We start from the raw sequence: 24,519 nt of genomic DNA, 5'->3' as shown, positions 1-24,519 counted from the left end.
GTTTAACAAAGACCTAGAAGAATTAAAGAACAAACAAACAGAGATGAACAATACAACAACTGAAATGAAAACTACACTTGAAGGAATCAATCGCAGAATAACTGAGGCAGAAGAACGGATAAGTGACCTGGAAGACAGAATGGTGGAATTCACTGCTGCAGAACAGAATAAAGGAAAAAGAACGAAAAGAAATGAAGACAGCCTAAGAGACCCATGGGACAACATTAAACACAACATTTGCATTATAGGGGTCCCAGAAGGAGAAGAGAGAAAGGACCCAACAAAATATTTGAACAGATTATAGTCGAAAACTTCCCTAACATGGGAAAGGAAATAGCCACCCAAGACCAGGAAGCGCAGCGAGTCCCATATAGGATAAACCCAAGTAGAAACACGCCAAGACACATAGTAATCAATTTAGCAAAAATTAAAGACAAAGAAAAAGTACTGAAAGCAGCAAAGGAAAAACGACAAATAACATACAAGGGAACTCCCATAACCTTACAGCTGATTTCTCAGCAGAAACTCTGCAAGCCAGAAGGGAGTGGCATGATATACTTAAAGTGAGGAAAGGGAAGAACCTACAATCAAGATTACTCTACCCGGCAAGGATCTCATTCAGATTCGACAGAGAAATCAAAAGCTTTACAGACAAGCAAAAGCTAAGAGAATTCAGCACCACCAAACCAGCTCTACAACAAATGCTAAAGGAACTTCTCTAAGTGGGAAACACAAGAGAAGAAAAGGACCTACAAAAACAAACCCAAAACGATTAAGAAAATGGCCATAGGAACATATATATCGATAATTACCTTAAACGTGAATGGATTAAATGCTCCAGCTAAAAGACACAGGCTTGCTGAATGGACACAAAAACAAGACCCATATATACGCTGTCTACAAGAGACCCACTTCAAACCTAGGGACACATTCAGACTGAAAGTGAGGGCATGGAAAAAGATATTCCATGCAAATGGAAATCAAAAGAAAGCTGGAGAAGCAATTCTCGTATCAGACAAAATAGACATTAAAACAAAGACTATTACAACAGGCAAAGAAGGACACTACATAATGATCAAGGGATCAATCCAAGGAGAAGATATAACAATTATAAATATATATGCACCCAACAAAGGAGCACCTCAATACATAAGGCAACTGCTCACAGCTATAAAAGAGGAAATCGACAGTAACACGATAATAGTGGGGGACTTTAACACCTCACTTACACCAATGGACAGATCATCCAAAATGAAAATAAATACGGAAACAGAAGCTTTAAATGACACAACAGACCAGATAGATTTAACTGATATTTATAGGAGACTCCATCCAAAAACAGCAGATTACACTTTCTTCTCAAGTGCACACGGAACATTCTCCAGGATAGATCACATCTTGGGTCTCAAATCAAGCCTCAGTAAATTTAAGAAAATTGAAATCACATCAAGCATCTTTTCTGACCACAACGGTATGAGATTAGAAATCAATTACAGGGAAAAAAACGTAAAAAACACAAACACATGGAGGCTAAACAATACGTTACTAAATAACCAAGAGATCACTGAAGAAATCAAAGAGGAAATCAAAAAATACCTAGAGACAAATGACAATGAAAACACGATGATCCAAAACCTATGGGATGCAGCAAAAGCAGTTCTAAGAGGGAAGTTTATAGCTATACAATCCTACCTCAAGAAACAAGAAAAACCTCAAGTAAACAATCTAACCTTACACCTAAAGGAACTAGAGAAAGAAGAACAAACAAAACCCAAAGGTAGCAGAAGGAAAGAAATCATACGGATCAGAGCAGAAATAAATGAAATAGAAACAAAGAAAACAACAGCAAAGATCAATAAAACTAAAAGCTGGTTCTTTGAGAAGATAAACAAAATTGATAAACCATTAGCCAGATTCATCAAGAAACAGAGGGAGAGGACTCAAATCAATAAAATTAGAAATGAAAAAGGAGGGCTTCCCTGGTGGCGCAGTGGTTGGGAATCCGCCTGCCAATGCAGGGGACACGGGTTCGAGCCCTGGCCTGGGAAGATCCCACATGCCGCGGAGCAACTGGGCCCGTGAGCCACAACTACTGAGGCTGCGCGTCTGGAGCCTGTGTTCCACAACAAGAGAGGCCGCGACAGTGAGAGGCCCGCGCACCGCGATGAAGAGTGGCCCCCTCTTGCCGCAACTAGAGAAAGCCCTCACACAGAAACGAAGACCCAACACAGCCAAAAATCAATCAATCAATTAATTAATTAATTTTTAAAAAAGTGTTTTAACATAGATTAAAAACCATGTTAAAAAAAAAAGAAATGAAAAAGGAGAAGTTACAACAGACACTGCAGAAATACAAAGCATCCTAAGAGACTACTACAAGCAACTCTATGCCAATAAAATGGACAACGTGGAAGAAATGGACAAATTCTTACAAAGGTATAACCTCCCAAGACTGAACCAGGAAGAAAGAGAAAATATGAACAGACCAATCACAAGTAATGAAATTGACACTGTGATTAAAACTCTTCCAACAAACAAAGTCCAGGACCAGATGGCTTCACAGGTGAATTCTATCAAACATTTAGAGAAGAGCTAACACCCATCCTTCTCAAACTCTTCCAATAAATTACAGAGGATGGAACACTCCCAAACTCATTCTATGAGGCCACCAACACCCTGATACCAAAACCAGACAAGGATACTACACAAAAAGAAAATTACAGACCAATATCACTGATGAATATAGATGCAAAAATCCTCGACAAAATACTAGCAAACAGAATCCAACAACACATTAAAAGGATCATACACCATGATCAAGTGGAATTCATCCCAGCGATGCAAGGATTCTTCAATATACGCAAATCAATCAATGTGATACACCATATTAACAAACTGAAGAATAAAAACCATATGATCATCTCAATAGATGCAGAAAAAGCTTTTGGCAAAATTCAACACCCATTTATGATAAAAACTCTCCAGAAAGTGGGCATAGAGGGAACCTATCTCAACATAATAAAGGCCATATATGACAAACCCACAGCAAACATCATTCTCAATAGTGAAAAACTGAAAGCATTTCCTCTAAGATCAGGAACGAGACAAGGATATCCACTCTCACCACTATTATTCAACAGAGTTTTGGAAGTCCTAGCCTCGGCAATCAGAGAAGAAAAAGAAAGAAAAGGAATACAAATTGGAAAAGAAGAAGTAAAACTGTCACTGTTCGCAGATGACACGATACTATACATAGAGAATCCTAAAGATGCCACCAGAAAACTACTAGAGCTAATCAATGAATTTGGTAAAGTTGCAGGATACAAAATTAATGCACAGAAATCTCTTGCATTCCTATACACTAATGATGAAAAATCTGAAAGAGAAATTAAGGAAACACTCCCATTTACCATTGCAACAAAAAGAATAAAATACCTAGGAATAAACCCACCTAGGGAGACAAAAGACCTCTTTGCAGAAAACTATAAGACACTGATGAAAGAAATTAAAGATGATACCAACAGATGGAGAGATATACCATGTTCTTGGATTGGAAGAATCAATATTGTGAAAATGACTATACTACCCAAAGCAATCTACAGATTCAATGCAATCCCTATCAAATTACCAATGGCATTTTTTACGCAACTAGAACAAATCATCTTAAGATTTGTATGGAGACACAAAAGACCCCGAATAGCCAAAGCAGTCTTGAGGGAAAAAAACGGAGCCGGAGGAATCAGGTTCCCTGACTTCAGACTATACTACAAAGCTACAGTAATCAAGACAATATGGTACTGGCACAAAAACAGAAACATAGATCAATGGAACAAGATAGAAAGCCCAGAGGTAAACCCATGCACCTATGGTCAACTAATCTATGACAAAGGAACCAAGGATATGCAATTGAGAAAAGACAGTCTCTTCAATAAGTGGTGCTGGGAAAGCTGGACAGCTACATGTAAAAGAATGAAATTAGAATACTCCCTAACAAAATACACAAAAATAAACTCAAAATGGATTAGAGACCTAAATGTAAGACTGGACGCTATAAAACTCTTAGAGGAAAACATAGGAAGAACACTCTTTGATATAAATCACAGAAAGATCTCTTTTGATCCAACTCCTAGAGTAATGGAAATAAAAACAAAAATAAACAAATGGGACCTAATGAAACTTCAAAGCTTTTGCACAGCAAAGGAAACCATAAACAAGACGAAAAGACAACCCTCAGAATGGGAGAAAATATTTGCAAAGGAATCAACAGACAAAGGATTAATCTCCAAAATATATAAACAGCTCATGCAGCTCCATATTAAAAAAACAAACAACCCAATCCAAAAATGGGCAGAAGACCTAAATAGACATTTCTCCAAAGAAGACATACAGATAGATGGCCAAGAAGCACATGAAAAGCTGCTCAACATCACTATTAGAGAAATGCAAATCAAAACTACAAAGAGGTATCACCTGATACAAGTTAGAATGGGTTTCAACAGAAAATCTACAAACAACAAATGCTGGGGAGGGTACGGAGAAAAGGGAACCCTCTTGCACTGTTGGTGGGAATGTAAACTGATACAGCCACTATGGAGAACAGTATGGAGGTTCCTTAAAAAACTAAAAATAGAATTACCATATATATGATCCAGCAATCCCACTACTGGGCATATACCCAGAGAAAACCACAATTCAAAAAGACACATGCACCCCAATGTTCATTGCAGCACTATTTACATAGTAGCCAGGTCATGAAGCAACCTAAATGCCCATCGACAGGCGAATGGATAAAGAAGATGTGGTACATATATACAATGGAATATTGGAATATTACTCAGCCATAAAAAGGAACGAAATTGGGTCATCTGTTGAGACGTGGATGGATCTAGAGACTGTCATACAGAGTGAGGTAAGACAGAAAGAGAAAAACAAATATTGTATATTAACGCATATACATGGAACCTAGAAAAATGGTACAGATGAACCGGTTTTCAGGGCAGAAATTGAGACACAGATGTAGAGAATAAACGTATGGACACCAAGGGGGGAAAGCGGCGGGTAGTGGGGGTGGTGGTGTGATGAACTGGGCGATTGGGATTGACATACATACACTGATGTGGATAAAATTGATGACTATTAAGAACCTGCTGTATAAAAAAATAAATTAAATAAAATTAAAAAAAATTAAAAAAAAAAAAAGAAGCATACCCACAGATAAAAAGAACAAACTAGTGGTTACCACTTGTGGGGGTGGGCAATATAGGGGTGGGGGAAAAAAGGGTTATCATGGGGTTAATATGAAGTCACGTGTGTGATACTTTTAGAAATTGTAAAGCACTATAAAATTTTTTAAATCTTTCATTCAATAAAAAATTATTACAATAAAAAAAAAATTGGCAGTGTTTTGGTCAGTTCAGTAAAGCTATACAGAAAAGATTGCCAAGCATATGCTGGCTCCTAGTTTTTATGCCTTCTGTGGTTCAGATGCATTTCTTTCATTCTGATTACTTAGGAATACTTATCTCCAGCTTGCTTTTTCCCATTAGTTTCTGTCTACTTTACTGTCTTCAATTTATCTTGTTTAATGACAGATTTTTAAAGCACCTGGTACTTTACTTTTTTAGTCATCATTCTTTTTATATCCCTACTTATTACATCTTATTAGAAAACATATTTTGTTCTGTTTCAGTTTTTTCTGCTACATATTTATGAGCCTTCCAATTGGCTTTCTCTTTGAAAGCATTAAACAGAATATTGGTATAAATTATATTGTACATACAAGCAAAAATAAAATAGTTGCATGTGTACTTTTTTAACACTTACATAGATTGATATTTAGCTTACATTTATCTCTACCTATGCATTTTTAGATTAGCTATAATCCACATCCAAATATTTAGACCATCTGTTCTCATATCTTGAAAATGGATTGATCTATATTTTTCCCTACTGGAATCCTACCTTACTATATATCCAGCTTTAATTTTCATATCTTTCTATAGTGGTCAGATTCTACTAAGTTTTACCATTGCACTGTACTCCTTAGCTTTTCTAGGCTGGGACTACACAACACTGCATTAAACAGAGTTAAATATTTGATAATCTAAAAAAAAAAAAAAAAAAAGTTTCTGATAACACTAAGACTTTACTTCCCAAGAAATACTCTATTCTAACTAGAAATACTATAACTAGAAAAAAATTACTAGGTGTGTGGCTGTAAGCAACTTAATTAACCCCTCTGTACATTTGTTCCCTCATCTGTAAAATGCAAGTGAGATATTATAATTTATATAAGATATAGACATTTGATCTTCATTCACTGTTCCTGGCTCATAGCTCCTTGGACTTTCCTAAGCATAGAGCAACTGGGAGCATCTTTTGTTATAATATTTGGTCTTTTGTCATTGGTTCCTGAAATAGTTCCACAGCCATAAACGTGAAAGGAATGTCTTTGTTATTCTTAACAAGCCCCTTTCAACCACATGTTAATGAGGTGTCTTTTAGAAAGCCCCTAAACTTGAGGGCTGGTTGCCAGGGAAACTAACCACGTGATTAGAAGGTTGGAACTTTCGGCCCCACCACCTCCAGACTTCCAGGGAGGGAAGAGGGACTGAAAACTGAGATGGCCAATGATTTAATCAATCTTGCTTTGGTAATGAAGCGTCCACTAAAACCTAAAAGGAAGGGGTTTGGAGAGCTTCCATATTTCGTGAACCAGAACCTACGCACATGCTGGGAGGGTGGTACACCTGAAACTCCACAGGAACGTTAAGTTCCTACACCCAGGACACTTCCAGACCTCACAGTACTGTACCTCTTCATCCAACTGTTCTTCTGTATCCTTACAATATCCTTTATGATAAACTGGTAAACAAATGTAAACGTTTCTCTGAGTTCTGTGAGCCACTCTAGCAAATTAATAGGCCCCAAGGAGGGAGTTGTGGAAGCCTCCCATTTAAAGCCAGTGGACTTGTGAGTGGCATCTAAAGGGGTGAGGGGGCAGTCTTGTGGGACTGAACCTTTAACCTATGGAATCTGACACTATCTCCAGGTGGATAGTGTCAGACCTGAGTTAAATTTGTAGGACACCCAATCACTGCCTGCTGAGAACTAGAGAACTGATTGGTGTGTGGAAAAAAAAACCACATCGGAGCAGCTGGCATACAACAAACATTCAATAAAATGTTAATTATTATAATTATATGAAACCAAAATGACAAAAATGATGAAGATTTTTTTAAATGGTCTTCTTTCTGTCTAAGGCAGTGTCTCAGGTATTGAAAAGTGATTTATGAGATGAGATGCCTTCCTTCTTTTGAAAGTCTCAATCAGTGGTTCTCAAAGTGGTCCATGAATCCATGGAAGATTCTGAGGCCCAAAACTATTTTCATAATAATACTAATATGTTACTTGTCTTTTCGACTATGTTTACATTTGCAGTGATGAAAACGCAATACTGGGTGAAGCTCCTGGTACCTTAACATAAGTCAAGGTAGTGGTACCAAACTGAATTAGTATAGTAGTCTTATTCCTCACCACCACCACACACTCACAGTACAAATCCAGTCTCACTAAAGAATGTCCTTTAATAGTTAAAGTCCTTTAACTATTAATTTTATTAAATCTCCACCCTTGAGTACATGATATTATGATATTCTGTGGGATGATACAGGAAGTACATATAAAGCATGGCTGATGCATACCCAAAGCATGAAGGCTGTCTCAAGGAAAACCACATATGACTGAGTTGTGAGCTAATAAACCGGCACATTTTTAATGGAACATCATTTTTACTTGAAGAACAACTGACATATGAACTAGAGTTATTAGACTTGGGTATTTGGCAGACATTTCTCAAATATAAAAAAGAGAACTTGTCATTTCAATGAGAATAACTGACAGTATTTGTTGCCAATAACAGACTTTGACTATTCAACCTAAAATTAGAACTTTGGAAAATTTGTATTCAACTCTGTGAGTTTATCAGCTTCTCAATAAAGTACCTAAAACTTTTCTGATACTGGTGGTGATATCAATAAATGTGATTTTTTAAATATCATATAATGAGATGTATCAACTTTTAGAAGTTCTATACAGCTCAATAAATCCATATTTTCCAAATGACTAATGAATGACATTCAAATTACAAAATCACGCATTGATAAAAGAACCATTCAAAATGCAAGATAAACTAATGGAGATTAATGTAATAGAATACAAAAGTTAACTTAAGTGTTCAGACTGAACATTACAATTAACCTTTAAGAAACTATCACTTGCTGAGTTTTGGTGAAGCATCAAAAAAGAATATCCACAATTCTCTGAAAAGGCAAAATACTCCTCTATTCCAACAACCCTATGTGTGTGAAACAGGACTATCTTCATATACTTCAACCGAAACCATACATTGTAAGAGATGAAATGCAGAAGCAAATATGAGAATACAGCTTTTGTTATGCCAGACATTACAGAGGTTTGTAAAAGTATAAAAAATTATGTCATCCTTCTCACTGAAGTGTTTTTTGATTTGGAAAATAGCTATTTTTCATTTTTAAAATGCTGTTTATGTTAATATGAGCTTTTTAAAAAAATATGTATTTAATAAATATTTTGAATTTGTTTTAATTTCCAAGAATGGTAAATATTGATAATTAAACCATATAAACAAAATCTCGTAGAGGCCTTCAAAAAAGTTTTGGAAGCGTAAAATAAGGTACTGAGACCAAAAAGTTTGAGAACCATTAGTCTTAATCACCTCAGCATATTCTAATGATATAAAAATCATCTGCAAATGGTATCATAATCTCTACCTATTAGGTGGGTTCTGTAGTAGAAAAGACTAAAATCAGGGGACATTCTACACCTAAAAATAACATCAAAACAGCTCTCCCCACCATTTCAAGCAGTGCTGGCAAATGTATTTCTCAATTTTTATTCATATAGTAATGTAAAATAACTAAATGATTCTACACTAGAGAAGCATTATACATAAAACTTCACTTTTTTGGTAGGTAACACCTTTTATAGGGTGAAAAATTAAAATTTTATATGTAACATTAGACTCATAAACAGATAAAAGGGGAAGTGAGGAAATAGCCCATTTGTCATTTTGCATTCCCAAAAATGGCAAAGAGAGAATATTTAAGTACAAATAATATAATAATCTGTGATTCTATGATTTACTAATACTACTTCTCTCAGATTTGGAAGTTATGGATATGTAAGTCTCTCTATCAAAGGGTATTTTAATTCCTAGGCTACCCACACCTGTTGCAAAGAAAAATTAAAAGCTTTATATGGTGAACAAATAACTAAAATGAATCCTCAAACTGTTTCCTGAAAACCTCAATATAACTTTAATAGTTTACTTAGAAAGAAACTGAAGTCTGCCAACAATGTGTCTAAAAACTCCTCAAAGCTTAAAAAAAACCCTGTATTCCCTATTTGGTTTTGTAATGCAAATACCTACTTTTGTTTGTCATCTCCGCAACATTAATTAATTCTAGTAAACAATTAATTAGAAGTGAAATCTTTTAATATTGAGAAGTCTGATCATATCATTTACCAAACATTTATTTATTTAGAACATTACCAAACATTTACCAAACAATAAACATTTACCAAACATTATTTATTTAGAACAGCTACACCTCGATCTTATTCAAACCCCTTTTCTTCCCTTATCAAAACAGCTTTATAACTTATGTATGTGTTGTCTTCTTCATGACAAGTGATTAAGGAAAGAGGAGGAAACAGTATTTAAGACACATCCATAAGGAACAAGAGGAACTTGCCGGAGAATACAGGGAAAAGGGCATTCTAGGTAGAAAGGAATAATCTATACAAAAGCATACAGGCTTAAAACACCCTGGAGTGTTTAGAAAACAAGATGACTCTGCCAGAGAGGAGGTGGGAGGTGAGAAATTTAGTGGGAAATAAGACAATTTGTAGATGCTATCATTTGGATTTCATTCTGTTAAGTCATGGGGAGTCGTAAAGTAGGAAAGTGACACAATCAGATCCATAAATTAGATTCTAGTTATTAGAAAGAGCGCTTTTAAAATATACAGTGTGAATTACAGACAGAAAAAACCTGGAGGTAAAGAGACCAGTAAAGACTAACATAGGTGAGAGACAAAGGCCTTAATCAAAGGTCATGCAATTAAGGAGAAAGGTTTGGAATTGACAGAATTTTAGAATAGAACCGGAAAAGAGAAACAATGTGAGAAGAAGAGGAACACGTGAAAAAAAATTCTTTCCTGGTTTCAGAACACAGCAACAGAATGGACAGCATTTTAATTAAGTCAAGATAGTACAATAAAGAATAAAGAATGGGACAGAGGATAGGATGCAGAAAATAAAATTCAAGTTTGGACACCTTGTGGTCAAATACTAATGGGACCCCTGATAGATACAGTCAGTACTGATCTGGAGCCTGTCAGTGGGATCATTAACAGAAAGGGCAATAAAAGCCAGGGGACTAGATCACCCAATAAAAGTATATAAAGTGGAGAACTCTCCAGTAGTCCAGTGGTTAGGACTCCGTGTTCTCACTGCCGAGGGCCTGGGTTCAATCCCTGGTCAGGGAACTAAGATCCCACAAGCCGTGTGGCATGGCCAAAAAAAAAAAAAAAAAAGTACATAAAGTACATAAAATGAAAGGAGGGAGGCCCCAAATCCGAATACTAGGAAACACTAGCGTGTAAGAGGGTTGGAGGAAGAGTAAGAAGAAAGAGGAGCCAGAGAAGGAGACAAGCAGGAGGGCACAAAAGAGGAAAACCAAGGAAGAATGGGACCACAAAAATTAACGAAAAAAAAATTGGAATCAATGGAAAATAATGTCAAATGCTATGGACAGATCAAGTAAGATAAAGACTGAAGAGTTTTAACTGGATTTAGCAATTATGTCATTATTGTTAAGAAAACCCTATATTCTCTACTTTAAGATCATGCTTAAATAGAATAAATAGAAACAGCAGGCATCCTAGGACGAACTGGAGAGCATGTCATTAATTTAACCAACAGTTCTACTCAAAATAGACATCAGAACAGCAGGTAAAGAAGCCACCTTTCAGCACACCTCTTACTTAAGATGTATTCTGTATGGCTCTGGGGGAATGCTGCTCTTAAGACTATGGAAACAGTACACCTGTGAGCCACCAATAGGGTCTTTTTGTGAAGACTACATAGCAAATATTCCCCATGTCAACTGCAGAGAATTATATTAAAACTAAAAAGAAGTAGTAGCTAAAATAACTTCAACCCAGTATTCAATTTAATTGTCTCAACACCTTAGCTGAAAGCTCATTCTAATGGCATCACGTCATTCTCAAAAGGTAATTTAAATGAACTAAAATTTGAAAACGTAAATGCATTTAGAGTAAAGAGAAGTGGGTCTTGAAAATAATAAAGCATTACAATATCAAAGATGCAGGAAATAACTTCTTATCAAAAGAAGGTCAGTAAGACAAAATACTGGCGGTTATGAAAACATAATTCTACTAGTCCTTCCAATCTACTTTTATCGTGTTAACATGATATGTTAACATGTTAACATGTGATGATTAAATGTATTGTGGAAAAACCTTACTACCCATAAGTCTGTCCTTGATTATGTTTTTTATAACATAAAGAAAGAGAATTAGATATTAAAAAAAACTACTTCACACATTAATCCTAACTCTAACTAGAATCCATTCATTAAACAAATAATTTCACTGAGCACTTAACCATGTGGCTAGGCATTGTTGTTCTAGGGGCTGGGGATATAGCAGTGAATGAAACAAAATTTTTGTCCTCAAAAGCATTACAGTGGGGGAATTTTAAACAATCTCATTTTGTCATTATTTTAAACAAATAACAAGTTCACAAAACTCAAAATGGGGAACTGTTTAAAAAATGATGAAAATTTTTAGTTTTTAACATTATATCAAGAATCTTTCATTAATTGTTCAAATTTAAACTTACCAATGCAAACTGATTGACTTGAATGAAGAGTATTTCTACTTCCTTTTCAGTAACTTCAGACCCAAAACCCTTATATTCTTTGTAGGCTTCAAGGTAAGAACGCAGCCACTGGCCCTGCAGTTCTCTGTCTGGATAAAGACTATAGTCTACATCACTCACACCTAAAATAGAAAAGAAAGTACACTGAGATTTTTAAGAACACATTACACATCTTCTGCAAACTTTAATAATCCCTACCATCTACATATGTTTTCAGAAAAAAATTATTAAATGTTTCCATTTTGGGCTGAAATACTAGATATTATTAAGTAAATAGCATTTATTAGAATAATAAACCAATCATAATATATTCCAGATTAAATTCTAATGCACAATACAGTTGATCACTATAATCAATTCTCATTGCCTCAGTTTTTCCTCAAAGTATGAAGCTTGAACCACCTGCATCAGAAGCCACAAATCTTCGATTTTAGTAAGTACCTCAGGGGATTCTTATGAGATTCTTATGCACACTCATATCTAGAGCATTTCCTAGAACTGTGGCTCTAAAGCTTCTTTAACCATTTCTCACAGAGTAAGAAATACATTTTTATATTGAAACCTTATACACACACCTGATACTAAATTTCACAGAACAATATTTACCCTAACTACACCTTCCAATTCTGATACATTCTATTTCTTTTCCGTTCCTTGCTTTAATTACCCCACATATCTGATCTCATGATGTATAGTTTGAAAAATACTAATCTAGTTCATAGTATTTTGCCTAGCATTCAAGGTTCTTCCTAAGTTGATCCAAACTTACTTCTCTGGTCTTATGACACTCTATTCTCCTTCATGGATTTTATATCCTACAGAAATAGGTATACTCATCTTGAAGATTTCTTCCTTCTTCCTGCAGTGGCCTCTCTTTCTCTTCTATCTGCACATCCAAACTCTACCTAACTTTTTCAATTTTTTTCTACACAAAATCATATTAAGATCACTCTTTTGTATCCACAGCAGTGACTATCCATATTACTAACATGGTGATATCTCATTATATGCACAACTGCTTTCCCTCCCTATAGATATTTATGTACAACATGTATGTGGGGATATGGCATGTATAGAGGCTTGGTGGAGGGAAATAACTGAAAACATGTAAACTAAAACTTTCCCCCACCTCTCTTTACCCAGTCTGATAACTTAGAAGTATATGAAAATACATGAATACGTAAATATATAAAAATACAAATTCAGCAATGAAAAGTTCCTGCTAGGTATAAACCATCCAGGGGAATTCCCTAATCTTCACTATTTTAGAGCATTTCATGTTTCTAAATATAGCCGTAAAATGTATTTTAAATTAATTATACTTACATAAAAAAACTTAAACTTTTATCTTTGATGGTAATAAAAGATTATTTTCAGGGGTAAAAATGACCAGGTTTTCAATTATTCATAGCCAATGGAAAAAAAAAAAAAAAATTCTTGAGCTCTTTAGTTAAACAACATTCCAAAAGCCCAAGGACACAATAGAAACAGCAAAGGCTTTTAAATGATTAAAAAGTTGGTTTCAAATCTTAGTTCTTCGCATTTTACTGTGACCTTGGTGAGTTACTTTACTCATTTGTAAACTGGGAATATTACCCAACTTGTTGTGTAGAAAAAATCAGATGAGATGAGATTTACGAAGCAACTATGTCAATTCTTAACAAAAGTCACACACAAAAAAGCCACAATCATTATTTTCCTTAAGAAATTAAGGAAGAGGTCATCACCTCTTTCCTCCAATAATAAAGAAAAACCAAAAAGGTCAGGAAGAAAATAAAAATTGTTGCTCCTACCCCCAGTTGATCTTCTTTAAAGAAAAGGAAAAACAATTCGAAAAGCACCCTTTCAAAATTATATATGCTACTCCATTAGAGGAACATGTTCCTCTAGATTTTACCTGCAAATTCATTGAAATGATTTCCAATATCATATGCCAGGTAGTTGTATCCAGAATATTCATAATCAATGAACTGTACATCACCTATGTGAGACACAAAAACAGAGACATAAGAAATCACATACAGGATCAGAAAATCCCTATGCTATTTATAATTAAATAGCTTCCAATATTTTGTCTCATTGTACGTGCTTGGTTACATGCACTTCTGAGACAATACAGGGTAAGGCTGTGAATTTTATGGCAATGAGCTTTACAAAATTCAAATTATTTATCTGGGTCAACAGCTTCTTTGTGAACATTAATGTCCACTACACTAAAGAAAAGTCAAAATACAGTCATTCTCCAAGTTCAAACAAAAGCAAAATATGTCTTTAACCACATGGGGGCATCAGTTACTTAAAAATTCAAGTTTAGTTAGAAATGAAAACTATCTTTGGAAACTTAATAATCTATGCAACTTTAACAAAAAATTAATCTATGATACTCCAACAGTGAATTGACAAGCTAATCTATATACGGAAATAAAATACAGACTTTCAAAGACTTGAATTCTGAGAACCCTGCGCTTACGTTATAACACTTGCTGATCAACGTAACAACATGCCTAATTTAAGAAGTTAGTTGCTATAAAACTTACATATTCCTGGAATGCTACATAATTAAGGTTTCCAATAGCATATTTGAGCAGCCTTAAGGTGGTTGTTTTATCATTTAAAAAGAGCAAAGGTATAGTTGCTTTTAAATATTTTTTTAATTTGAGAAATTTTTACATAAACTAAAGAGATTCTTATTCTAAATTAGTGCTAAACATAGATACAGGTATGCGTATTTCATTATAATTCTCCAAAGACTATCCTGTTCCGCCTGCCCAAGGGACAAACTCCTGCTTAAGAACACTTCATTTTCGAGTACTGAGTATTAGAGAGGGTTTGACTCAACAGAGATATAGGTCCTATTTTTTAAAAGACGAGAAAAAGAGAGAGAGAAAGAGAGACAGAGAGAAACATTAGGAAAAAAAAAAAATCAAAATGGGTCACTGTCTACATCAAGGGATCACAAACTCAAAGGCTAACAGGGCTCAACAGTTAAAACAGATACATGAACAGAGATGGCTGTAAGAATAGTTTCTAAGCTGCTGATATTGAGAAAATGCAGAGCATATGTCTAGTTACATTATCTTTTAAAACATCAAGTTGAGGTAACAAAACAAACTTCTGGTTTATACACACTGGCTTTTCCCAGATAAAAGAGCTTTTGGACTGTCATGTGTCATACAGATTTATATGTTTAATCTGGGGATGTATGTTGATCATATTCAAACTCAGAAAAAGTGAATTATATGACGAAAAATGTAATGGCAAGTGGAGTATTTTAGACAAAAGCAAAAAAATTTAATGTAATTGTATTTAATATTTAATTCAAAATTTTTATAACAGTCAAGTCTAGAGTAAAATAAGTGAGATCATCAAAGTATAAAAGCCCAGTTACCAAAATCTATATGCATATTGACAAAATAATATAAGGTTTTTAAAAGTTGGTGACTACATAAACCACTGCAACTCAACCAGTTTAAATTCCTGAATTCACAAAAACTATTCCACAGAAAGTCTTAAAGTTAACCAAATCACTTCACTAAACTGCAGAATGGGAAGACAGAACAAGCTTTAACCAAATCACTTTACTAATAAGCTCCAAAATGAAAAGTCAGAACATATTTTAAAATTTTTTTCTAGGTACCCTTGGGAATGAGAGAGTAAAGACCACCATCATGACAAAATACTGTGCAGCCATGATAAAAATTTCATTTTCAAAAATTATTAAATGACCAGGAGAATTACAAATGTTATATGAAAAAAGACACAAAATAGTAAACACAGTGATCCAAATTATTAAAATATTATGCCTGAAGAGAGGAAAAAAGAAAAAAAAAACATAATGCACAGGGGGAAAAAGATGAATGGAAATAAACCAAAACAAAATGTTTCTACTAGTTTCATTTCAGATGGTAGACAAGTGACCTTTTTTCCTTTATTCTTTGCAATAAACATTACTTTTAGGAGGAAAAAAAAATGACAGTTTAAAAAGATTAAGATGAATAAGAGACTAAACACGATTTGGGAAATACCTAACCACCCAGCCTTCAAGAAATCAGGATTCCAGAGGATTTACTAAGTTGTATTACTGAGCCAACCAAACAGTTTTAATAAACAATGTTTTAAATTGCAGCTGTTGATTGCTTTAGCTCTTTTAAACACAAATTCTTGTAGAGCTCATATTAACGGTTACATGCCAATAAAAATACACAGCCCAGTCCTGAAGCTTACTTTTGCCACATAAACAAAAGCTTCAATTTCAATTTTCAAAATTATATTTAGAATTTGGCAAACATAAATAAAATGGCAGGTAAAACACGCCTGCTTATAAATACAATTTAAATAAAGCATAGATCATTTTAACAAAAGTTAAAATCTGTTTCAGTATGAAAATTTTAGCAATGACTTTTTGTAGTAGCATTAATTCATTAAAACTAGCCTTTATTTTTAAATGCTATGTTGAGTTTATAAATAATGAAATTTTAAAAATAAGAAAATGAAGCTAACAAGATACAGATGAGGCTGTTACCAGGCTCCGTGCATGTGAACAAGTGATGCGATAAACCTCCAGTCAGTGCGTTTAAGAAGCACGGGTGCGCCGCCACATGGCAGCAACAATGGCATACCTAATCTGTAGCAGATGAAGAAAATTTGGCAAACTCACATTTTACAAGACACAAAGCTTAAAAGGAAAAAAAATTTGTTTTAATCTGCATTAACTATTCTTTTCAAACAACTGCAAACAAAGTGGAACTCAACCTTAAATTTAATCTTCTGCAACAAAGTAAAATTAAAGAGGCCTGCTTCCCTTATTTCGGGTGCCAGAAAAATCAAATTACTGGAAAATGCTTTCCTACCAAAAAAATGCACTGAACTTTTTTCTTCTACAAATTTAACTTCTGAATTCTAAAATTTCCAATTATTTAGAGGAACACCCACATCACTATTAATAATTAATAGCTCATATGGCATGACTATCTTGTTAATTCTTTAAGATATGAATTTTTAATTGGGGATTCAAGGGTGGAAAGAAAATGAGAATACTCCCGAAAACTTTACACAAAATTTTATATAGGCAGATTCTGAGGGGATTCTCAATTTTCCAGATTCTCAAGGGATCCTTGACCTCTAAAAAGTAAAGCATTGCTTTAAGAGCTAAGACTATATTTTATCTGTATATAATTAGCACACTCACTAGCACACAATGGGTAAAGCATAAGATTACTGAATAGAACTATAATCTGAATTTTCAAAAGCTACATTTTTCTTTTTTTGTTTCTTACGCAGTAATGAAATCCACACTCTACTGAGTTAAATTGTTCAAATCTCAGGACAGTTTAAACAATATTTAAAGTACTTTAAAACCAAAAAAATTAGCTTATTAACTAAGGCTATATAATTCACATGATACATTCATTTGGACTCCTTTTATGTATTGTTGTTACGGAGAAAAGGATAAAGATGAAAAGCAAAATAACCAATATGAGAAACTGAAAATGTTTCCAACTCACTCTACTTGCTCTACAGTGTTATGTAAGGCAGAAAGAGAACAAGAGAGAAAAAGTAACCATGATTACACTAATGTTGGCAAAATGCTCTCTATTACACAGAAAAAGGAAGTATTCTGTTCTGGGAAACTTTCGCTTCATCCCTTACTCTAGCGTCCAGTAACTTTACCCTGGACGTGTACACCTTCACCACACAGCACTCATCATTCTGAATGTAAACTTCTGTATTGTGATCTGACTTGCCCACTACATGGCACATGGCTTCCTGGAGAGGCAGTAGGTCCCTTCCACTTCTCCTTATGCAATCCACAGAGCAAATCCTAGCACACAGGAAGTATTCAAATGCTAGTGAAATAAATGGAGGTTTTGCAGAAAATGCTCAGACACAATGATAACACATGTTTAAATGGCAGCGGGGGAGAAGCATGAAATACTGAGGAACAAAATATGGCATTTCTGACATTCTTATTCCAGTATATGATTGAACATACAGTGGCACTGAATGTATGAGTAAAGAAAAAACACTGAACTAGTAACTATTTTAGGTAGCTCTTCCCTGATAGTTCAGGTTTTTACAGTGCATTTAAAGTTTTTTATTACCTGATTTAGGGTTATTTTATTTTATACTAAATAGTGATCCAGACTACAAGTTAAAACAAGGTTAAGATTATCCTTCATAAAAATTCCACCCTGGAAAATATAGGTTAGCAAATAAAAAAATAAATTTAAATTTTAAAATAAAACAAAAAACTCTTGTTAAAATATCAATAAAATAACTACAACCGTATCAATGCCTTTTCATGAATAATAATAAAGTGGATAAGATTTAGAGTCAATCAAGTGACTAAGAATGGTGACTCACCCATTTTCTATTTATATCGTTTTATTTAAAACTCTAAAGAAAAACCTGGCTTACTCTGTAATTCCCAGAAAAGCTTCCTTTTTCTTCCACTCATTTGTATTTCCTTAAATAGCTGTAAATCAGCTTCTTGCATTTGCTGACAGAGAAAATAATCAATGGCAGCCATTTTAAGTAACATATTAGGTCTTCAAGTGAGCTTTTTATGAAGCTTTTATGAATGCGGGGAAAAGGAGAAACAAAACAGCCACCAATAAACATTCTGACAGAGCACCAAGACATGAGACAACAAACTCAAAAGCTTTAGCAATTACTTCTAACATGTGAGCAGTTAAAGGATTAGCTGAAATTAAAATATTAGATTTGAAGTCAGTCAATAAGCAATACTGAAATTTGTTCTACTTAGTATAAATTCTTTTTAATTAATTGCTGATTAATTTAAAAGATGACTGATATAAGTCTTATCTTACAATTCTGGAGCGAGAACCACTGCTTTTGGTTTTACTATTATATAACAAATTCTATCATCATATCATTAAGTATACTTTTCTTACCTTTTTAAGATGTCATTTCACTGAAGCCAAGGAATGGGCTGCTGTCTTACCAACCACCTAATTCCTGGCACTGACTAACTTTTCAAAAATCTTGGCAGCTACCATCAACTTCAGAAAGGAAGCTTACTCTTCTCCCATATTCCTGAGTCCTGTCAACTGACATGATGAAAACAAGTAGAAGCAGTATTTCTTCTGTGATGCCTACCAGTTCTGTAACATTCGCAGGTGAAAATGCCTATAAACTGCAGAGTGCTCACGGTCTGTGTGTGTGTGTATATATGAGTATGTATATACACATATACATATATACATTTTTAAACTTTAAATTAATCACTCAAGTTATAGTTAAGATAGAATCTGTAAATTGCACTTAAAGATAATCTGAATTGTCATCGCATACCAATGAGTCATAAATCCTTCTGGCTTATACTGATAGTAACCATTTTCACTTTTTCAGAATCAGATACATTTTTGTATAATGAATCTCCTATAAACATGATACAGGGGTTGGCAAACAATGTGTTCTCAAGCCAAATCCAGCCCAGTGCCTGTTTCTGTAGACAAAGTTTCATTGGAACACCGCCACACATATTCGTTCATGAATTATATGAACAGTATATGGCTGTGTTTGTGCCACAACACAGATCTGAATAGTGGAAACAGAGACTATAACATGGGACGAAAAGTCTAAAGTATGTACTACATAGCCCCTTACAGAAAATGTTTGCCAACTCCTATCATGGTATAATAGCTGCAACTGAGAGCTGCTAAGCACCTAGTCTGGTGCTATTTACATTATATGCATCATCTAAAATCTTTCCAGGAACCATCTGAAGTAGATATCATCTCCTAAATTTCAAATAAAGCAAATAAAAGTTCTGGACTATCAACAGTATAAGCACTTCCTAGAAACCTGTTAAACATGCAGAGTCCTAAGTCCATCAATAGAAATTCTTGTTCAGATGGTCTTGGATGGAGCCCAGAAACCTACATTTTTCCCAAGTACCCTAGGTGATTCTGGTGCAGATAGTAAAGGATCAAATATAAACACTTAGTGAAGAGATAAAATGACTTGTCTAATACCACCTACTTCCATATGTGATTAAGCAGGGATGTGAACACTAGTGTGCTTGGTTCCAAAATGTATATTCTTTTTGACTTCTCTTTTAAGTTACTTAAGAGTTTGATTACTCTTTTAAGAGTAATATATCTGCTTGTAAGAGTTACTTAGAGATTTTTAATCTAGTTACAACATATAAAAATCTAATTTACTACGTTTGAAAAGTACATGCAGAGACTTCAAGATGATCCAATATAAATTCATGAAGTTTAACTAAAATTTGTACTTCCAAGAAATTAAGGGTCTGAAACACACTATAGAGAGATACTGAGCTTGATGATGCAAAGGCTAGTCCCGTGGCTTTCATCTTGTTACCTTTATATATATCATAGGTGGATACAAAATGGTGAAGTCCTGACCTCAAATCACATGAATGATTTAACAAGTGATAACAAATCAAACACATTTGTGAACATAATATATAGCTTAATCATTTATTCTTTGTAGAAACCATTTTAATTTGAAAAGACTTAACACTTGGCTTTTAGATGCTATAACAAAGTAACAAGTTCAGGTAAAGAACTTTGCAGTGCACATTTCTAATTTTCATGATCCTCCTTGATATTGCAATTATAAGTACTAATACTATGCTACAGCTCAAATATATATATTTTCTGCTTATTAAACTTACTAAATTTACATAATTTACCTTTTATAAAGTATGAGGCATGTTACTTCTCCTTGTAACTAAAGACAAATATGTCATAGTCACATTACTTCAAAACCATTAGCTCCTAATGTGAAACAGAGTAAGATAATAATAAAAAGAACAAGCTTCTTGCCACATGGTCATGAGTTTCAGATTTTACCTGAACAACATTCCAACCATGTTTTCTTAATGCTTATGTAGCAACTAATCACATAGGAATTGATTTTTTTAATGGATGCCACAAAGTCCAAAGTAACTTTCCTAAGGGACAGTATAAAGCCATTGGTAAGAAAAAAAGAACAGAGTATCACCACAACTAACATACAAACATAACCACAAAGACAAGAAGAAACAAATGGTACATAACAGACTTCTATGAAGAAGGGCAAACTCTAAAAACTCTATCAACATATTTACACTTGTTGAACTGTGAGTTTTATTCTTCTGTGTAGGGAAGAAAACTTAGACACAAAAGTATGATTTAGGTAACTCGTGGTAAAGTAAACAATGACAACCTTGAACTCTTAAAGCCAGACGGAAGCATAACTATTTTATTGGAAAATATGAGAACTTTTCATATCACCAATCAGTAGTTTAGATAGGCAACTGGTTAAATAAAAAAGCAAAAATTAATTTTTTTACCTAAGACATAGTAATCTGATTTTTTTGGTCCCTTATGTTTTAGATTATAAACAAGTTTGTTCAGTGAAATGAATATTCAAAAGAAACTTATAAAATAAAAATATGAAGAGTTAAAATTATATTCCAAAGGAAATAACAGATTCTCTGGATTAACTTGCAGTTAAAAATAAAGCTGAGTGTCCACTTCAAATGTAAGATGAAGACCCTCACTTGAAATTCCATTATATAAAATAATGTGTTATTAGATCTTGCACTGAACTTAAAAGCTAATATACATCACTTTAATGCATAACTAATACTCTAGTCTCACAAATGGCATTGAGATTTGGTTACTAGTATATAATGTAGTACATATATACTATGACAATTGTATATAATAAATGGATAATAATAAATTAAAGGGCACTGTCAAGTACTTAATGTTTTGGGGTACACCTGAAGTTTTCAAAAAACGATTCCACACAGACTTCAAGACATTCAAAATAAAGATGTTAGCTCAGAAAATTTTTTAGAAATAGAATCTCTAATCAGATTAAAGTATCAAATATAAAAGGTACTTAAGTATGTTTTTGAAAATATGTGCTTCAGTCTACCACCCTTGACAGTGTTCTTTGGTTAGTTTTCTTCAAATTAAAGTCAGTTACAAATATTAAAAGCTTTTGCATTAGAACAGTCTTAGCTTACAATCTGATAAGAATGGTCATAAATAGTATTTAACATAATATGACCACTTAATCAGAATTCATTGGCTTCAATATCTTCACAACAGCACACTTTTAATTCAAAATAATCTTCCAAGTATGATACCTATCTTCAAAACTGGTTTCCTACAAAATGCAATAGCTTCAAAGTTTCAAACAGACTTTTTGAATTAATACTAATCTTTCAACCAAAATTGCGTTTTAAAAATGTCAATGTAGTATTGAAGGGCACCTACCGTTTTAGCAACCAAACCTCAAACCACTTTATCCAATAATATAATACAACCAAGTGTTTCTTAACTATAAAAACATAGAGAATTTGAATACAGCAAGATAGGAACAATCCCAAAAAACAATTCACCAAAAAGTTCACTGACCATCTCAAAAAATGTTAAAAACAATTTACTAAAGTGTCTTGATTATTACTTTAGTAGATAAAATTTCAGCAACTACAAATAAAAATTTCCTCCATCTGTGGCTCTCTCCTTAGCATCAAAATATCTAACAAATCAGTATAATAAACAGGTAATGGGAAACCTGGAGACATATTTGCTTCTAATACTGCTGTCCCCCCCGACACTCAAAAAATTTCTATATTTATAAAACAGTGCAATGTCAGCTGGTTTTTCAATAACCCCCATTACAAGCAGGTGCATTTTCAAACCATGAACTACCAAATATTTACAATTAAATTCATAAACAAAGTAATTTTATCATTTTTCATTTAAAACTCTAACAGAACAACCAAAAACTGTTTCTAATAAACCAATTCTAAGAAACATATTTTATACAACTATGCAGAGAATATATATTCCTAATTTAGCACAGTTACTGTGACTTTGTAACCAAAAGAAAATGTTGAAGACTGCACACATGTTTTTAACCCTTGCGTTTGAATTAAATTTATTGACACAAAGATCAAAGGATTGTTAAGAACATGAAGAAAAAAACTTTACTCACTGCTAAAGTCAAACACCTACCTTGTTTCTCATTGTAGATTATATTCTTACACAACAGATCATTATGGCAAAGCACAACAGGTGAGCCCAGGTTAGAAAGAATCTTCTTCATCCAAGTCATTTCTTCCTGAAGAATCTGAGAGCTTGGGATATCACTTAGGAACCTTTCAGTTTTTTAAAAAAAAAGAGTTATATCTTATTTATATTAATGGCAACATTTTTTAAAGTTTCATTAAGGAATAAAATCTTCTTTTCTTTTCTTTTTGGTCCTATAGAACTTATTTTGTTCCTTCTAGTTTTATTAAGATATAATTGACACACACAGCACTGTGTAAGTTTAAGGTGTACAGCATGATTTGACTTACATACATCATGGAATGATTACTATAATAAGGTTAATGAGCCGCCATCATCTCACAAAGATACAAAATAAGAAGAAAAAAACTATTTTTTTCTTGTAATGAGAACTCATGATTTACTCTCTTAACAACTTTCATATATAATGTACAGCAGTGTTAACTTATCATGTTTTATATTACATCCCTAAGTACTTATTTATTTTGTAACTAGAAGTTTGAACCTTTTGCCTACTTTCATCCAATTCCCCCTTCCCCATACCCCACCTCTGGTAACCACAGATCTGATCTCTTTTTCTCTGAGTTTTGTTTGTTTTTGAAATATAAATGACCTGCAGCACTATGTTACTTCCTGGTGCATGACACAGTAATTCTATATTTCTATACATACCAAAGAAAATCTATTTTTAATAAGTTCTGTCCATTTAAATGCACAGACTTCTGAATTAAAACAAGCCAATTATTCTAAAGATTAGAATAAAGAAAAACCATTAAAAAGAACTTAAACATGAATAAAAAGAAACAGAGCAACAGTTAAAATGCAGGGCAGAAAAGTAAAAAATGTATCAGTACAAAATGGGATGAGGGAATAATATATATATCTAACAGCTAACGAATACTAACACTATTCTAAATGTCTTATATTTATCTCCATTTTATAGATGGGGGAAACCAAGACACAAAGAGTTTAATAAAAAGAAGTTTAAGTATATTATTTAAAATTACAAAGATAGTCCATTAAAGAACTAAAACATCTATTTCAAGCTTGGAAGGGTGAATATAGTACAAATCAGCTAAAGTCACATTTGAAAGTCAACAGATATTATCTACTATTGATAAATCAACTCATTATTTTATGATAATCATACAATCGTTAATCATATAAAATTATGATACTATCATATGGTAACCACATCATAGAATACTCATCTTTACAGAGAACTGCCTCAGTAGTCAGGCTGGGAAGGGTGAGAGTTGGTACGGCAAGAAGGATTAGTGATCATGGCTTTTTATCCTACACTCTTTTCTGTACTATTTATTGTGCTGTATTTGTAATAATTTGATAAAAATACAATGGAACAAAAATAGGGTGCTACTACTAATTCCTCAATAGCACCATCAGGCTTACAAAATAAGTTCTCTTCATTCTTTCTCTATATCATCTCTCAAAT

The 24,519-nt window shown here is 33.6% G+C and overlaps 1 protein-coding gene across 1 annotated transcript in view; it reads right to left on the bottom strand.

The window, feature by feature from the left end:
* ETNK1 (ethanolamine kinase 1) overlaps positions 1 to 24,519 on the bottom strand; it is a 72,876-nt gene that overhangs the window by 7,829 nt on the left and 40,528 nt on the right. Inside the window, exons 4-6 of the mRNA XM_068559736.1 lie at positions 23,013 to 23,155; positions 13,904 to 13,987; positions 11,968 to 12,128 (exon numbers count right to left, since the gene is read on the bottom strand). Coding sequence (XP_068415837.1) covers positions 11,968 to 12,128; positions 13,904 to 13,987; positions 23,013 to 23,155 — 388 coding nt within the window. The remainder of the gene's footprint in view (positions 1 to 11,967; positions 12,129 to 13,903; positions 13,988 to 23,012; positions 23,156 to 24,519) is intronic.

Source organism: Eschrichtius robustus, chromosome 13, assembly GCF_028021215.1.
Source record: "Eschrichtius robustus isolate mEscRob2 chromosome 13, mEscRob2.pri, whole genome shotgun sequence".
NCBI classification, from domain to species: domain Eukaryota; kingdom Metazoa; phylum Chordata; class Mammalia; order Artiodactyla; family Eschrichtiidae; genus Eschrichtius; species Eschrichtius robustus.
Note: the sequence above shows the minus strand (reverse complement) of the source record. Positions and strands in the feature narration are given on the sequence as shown.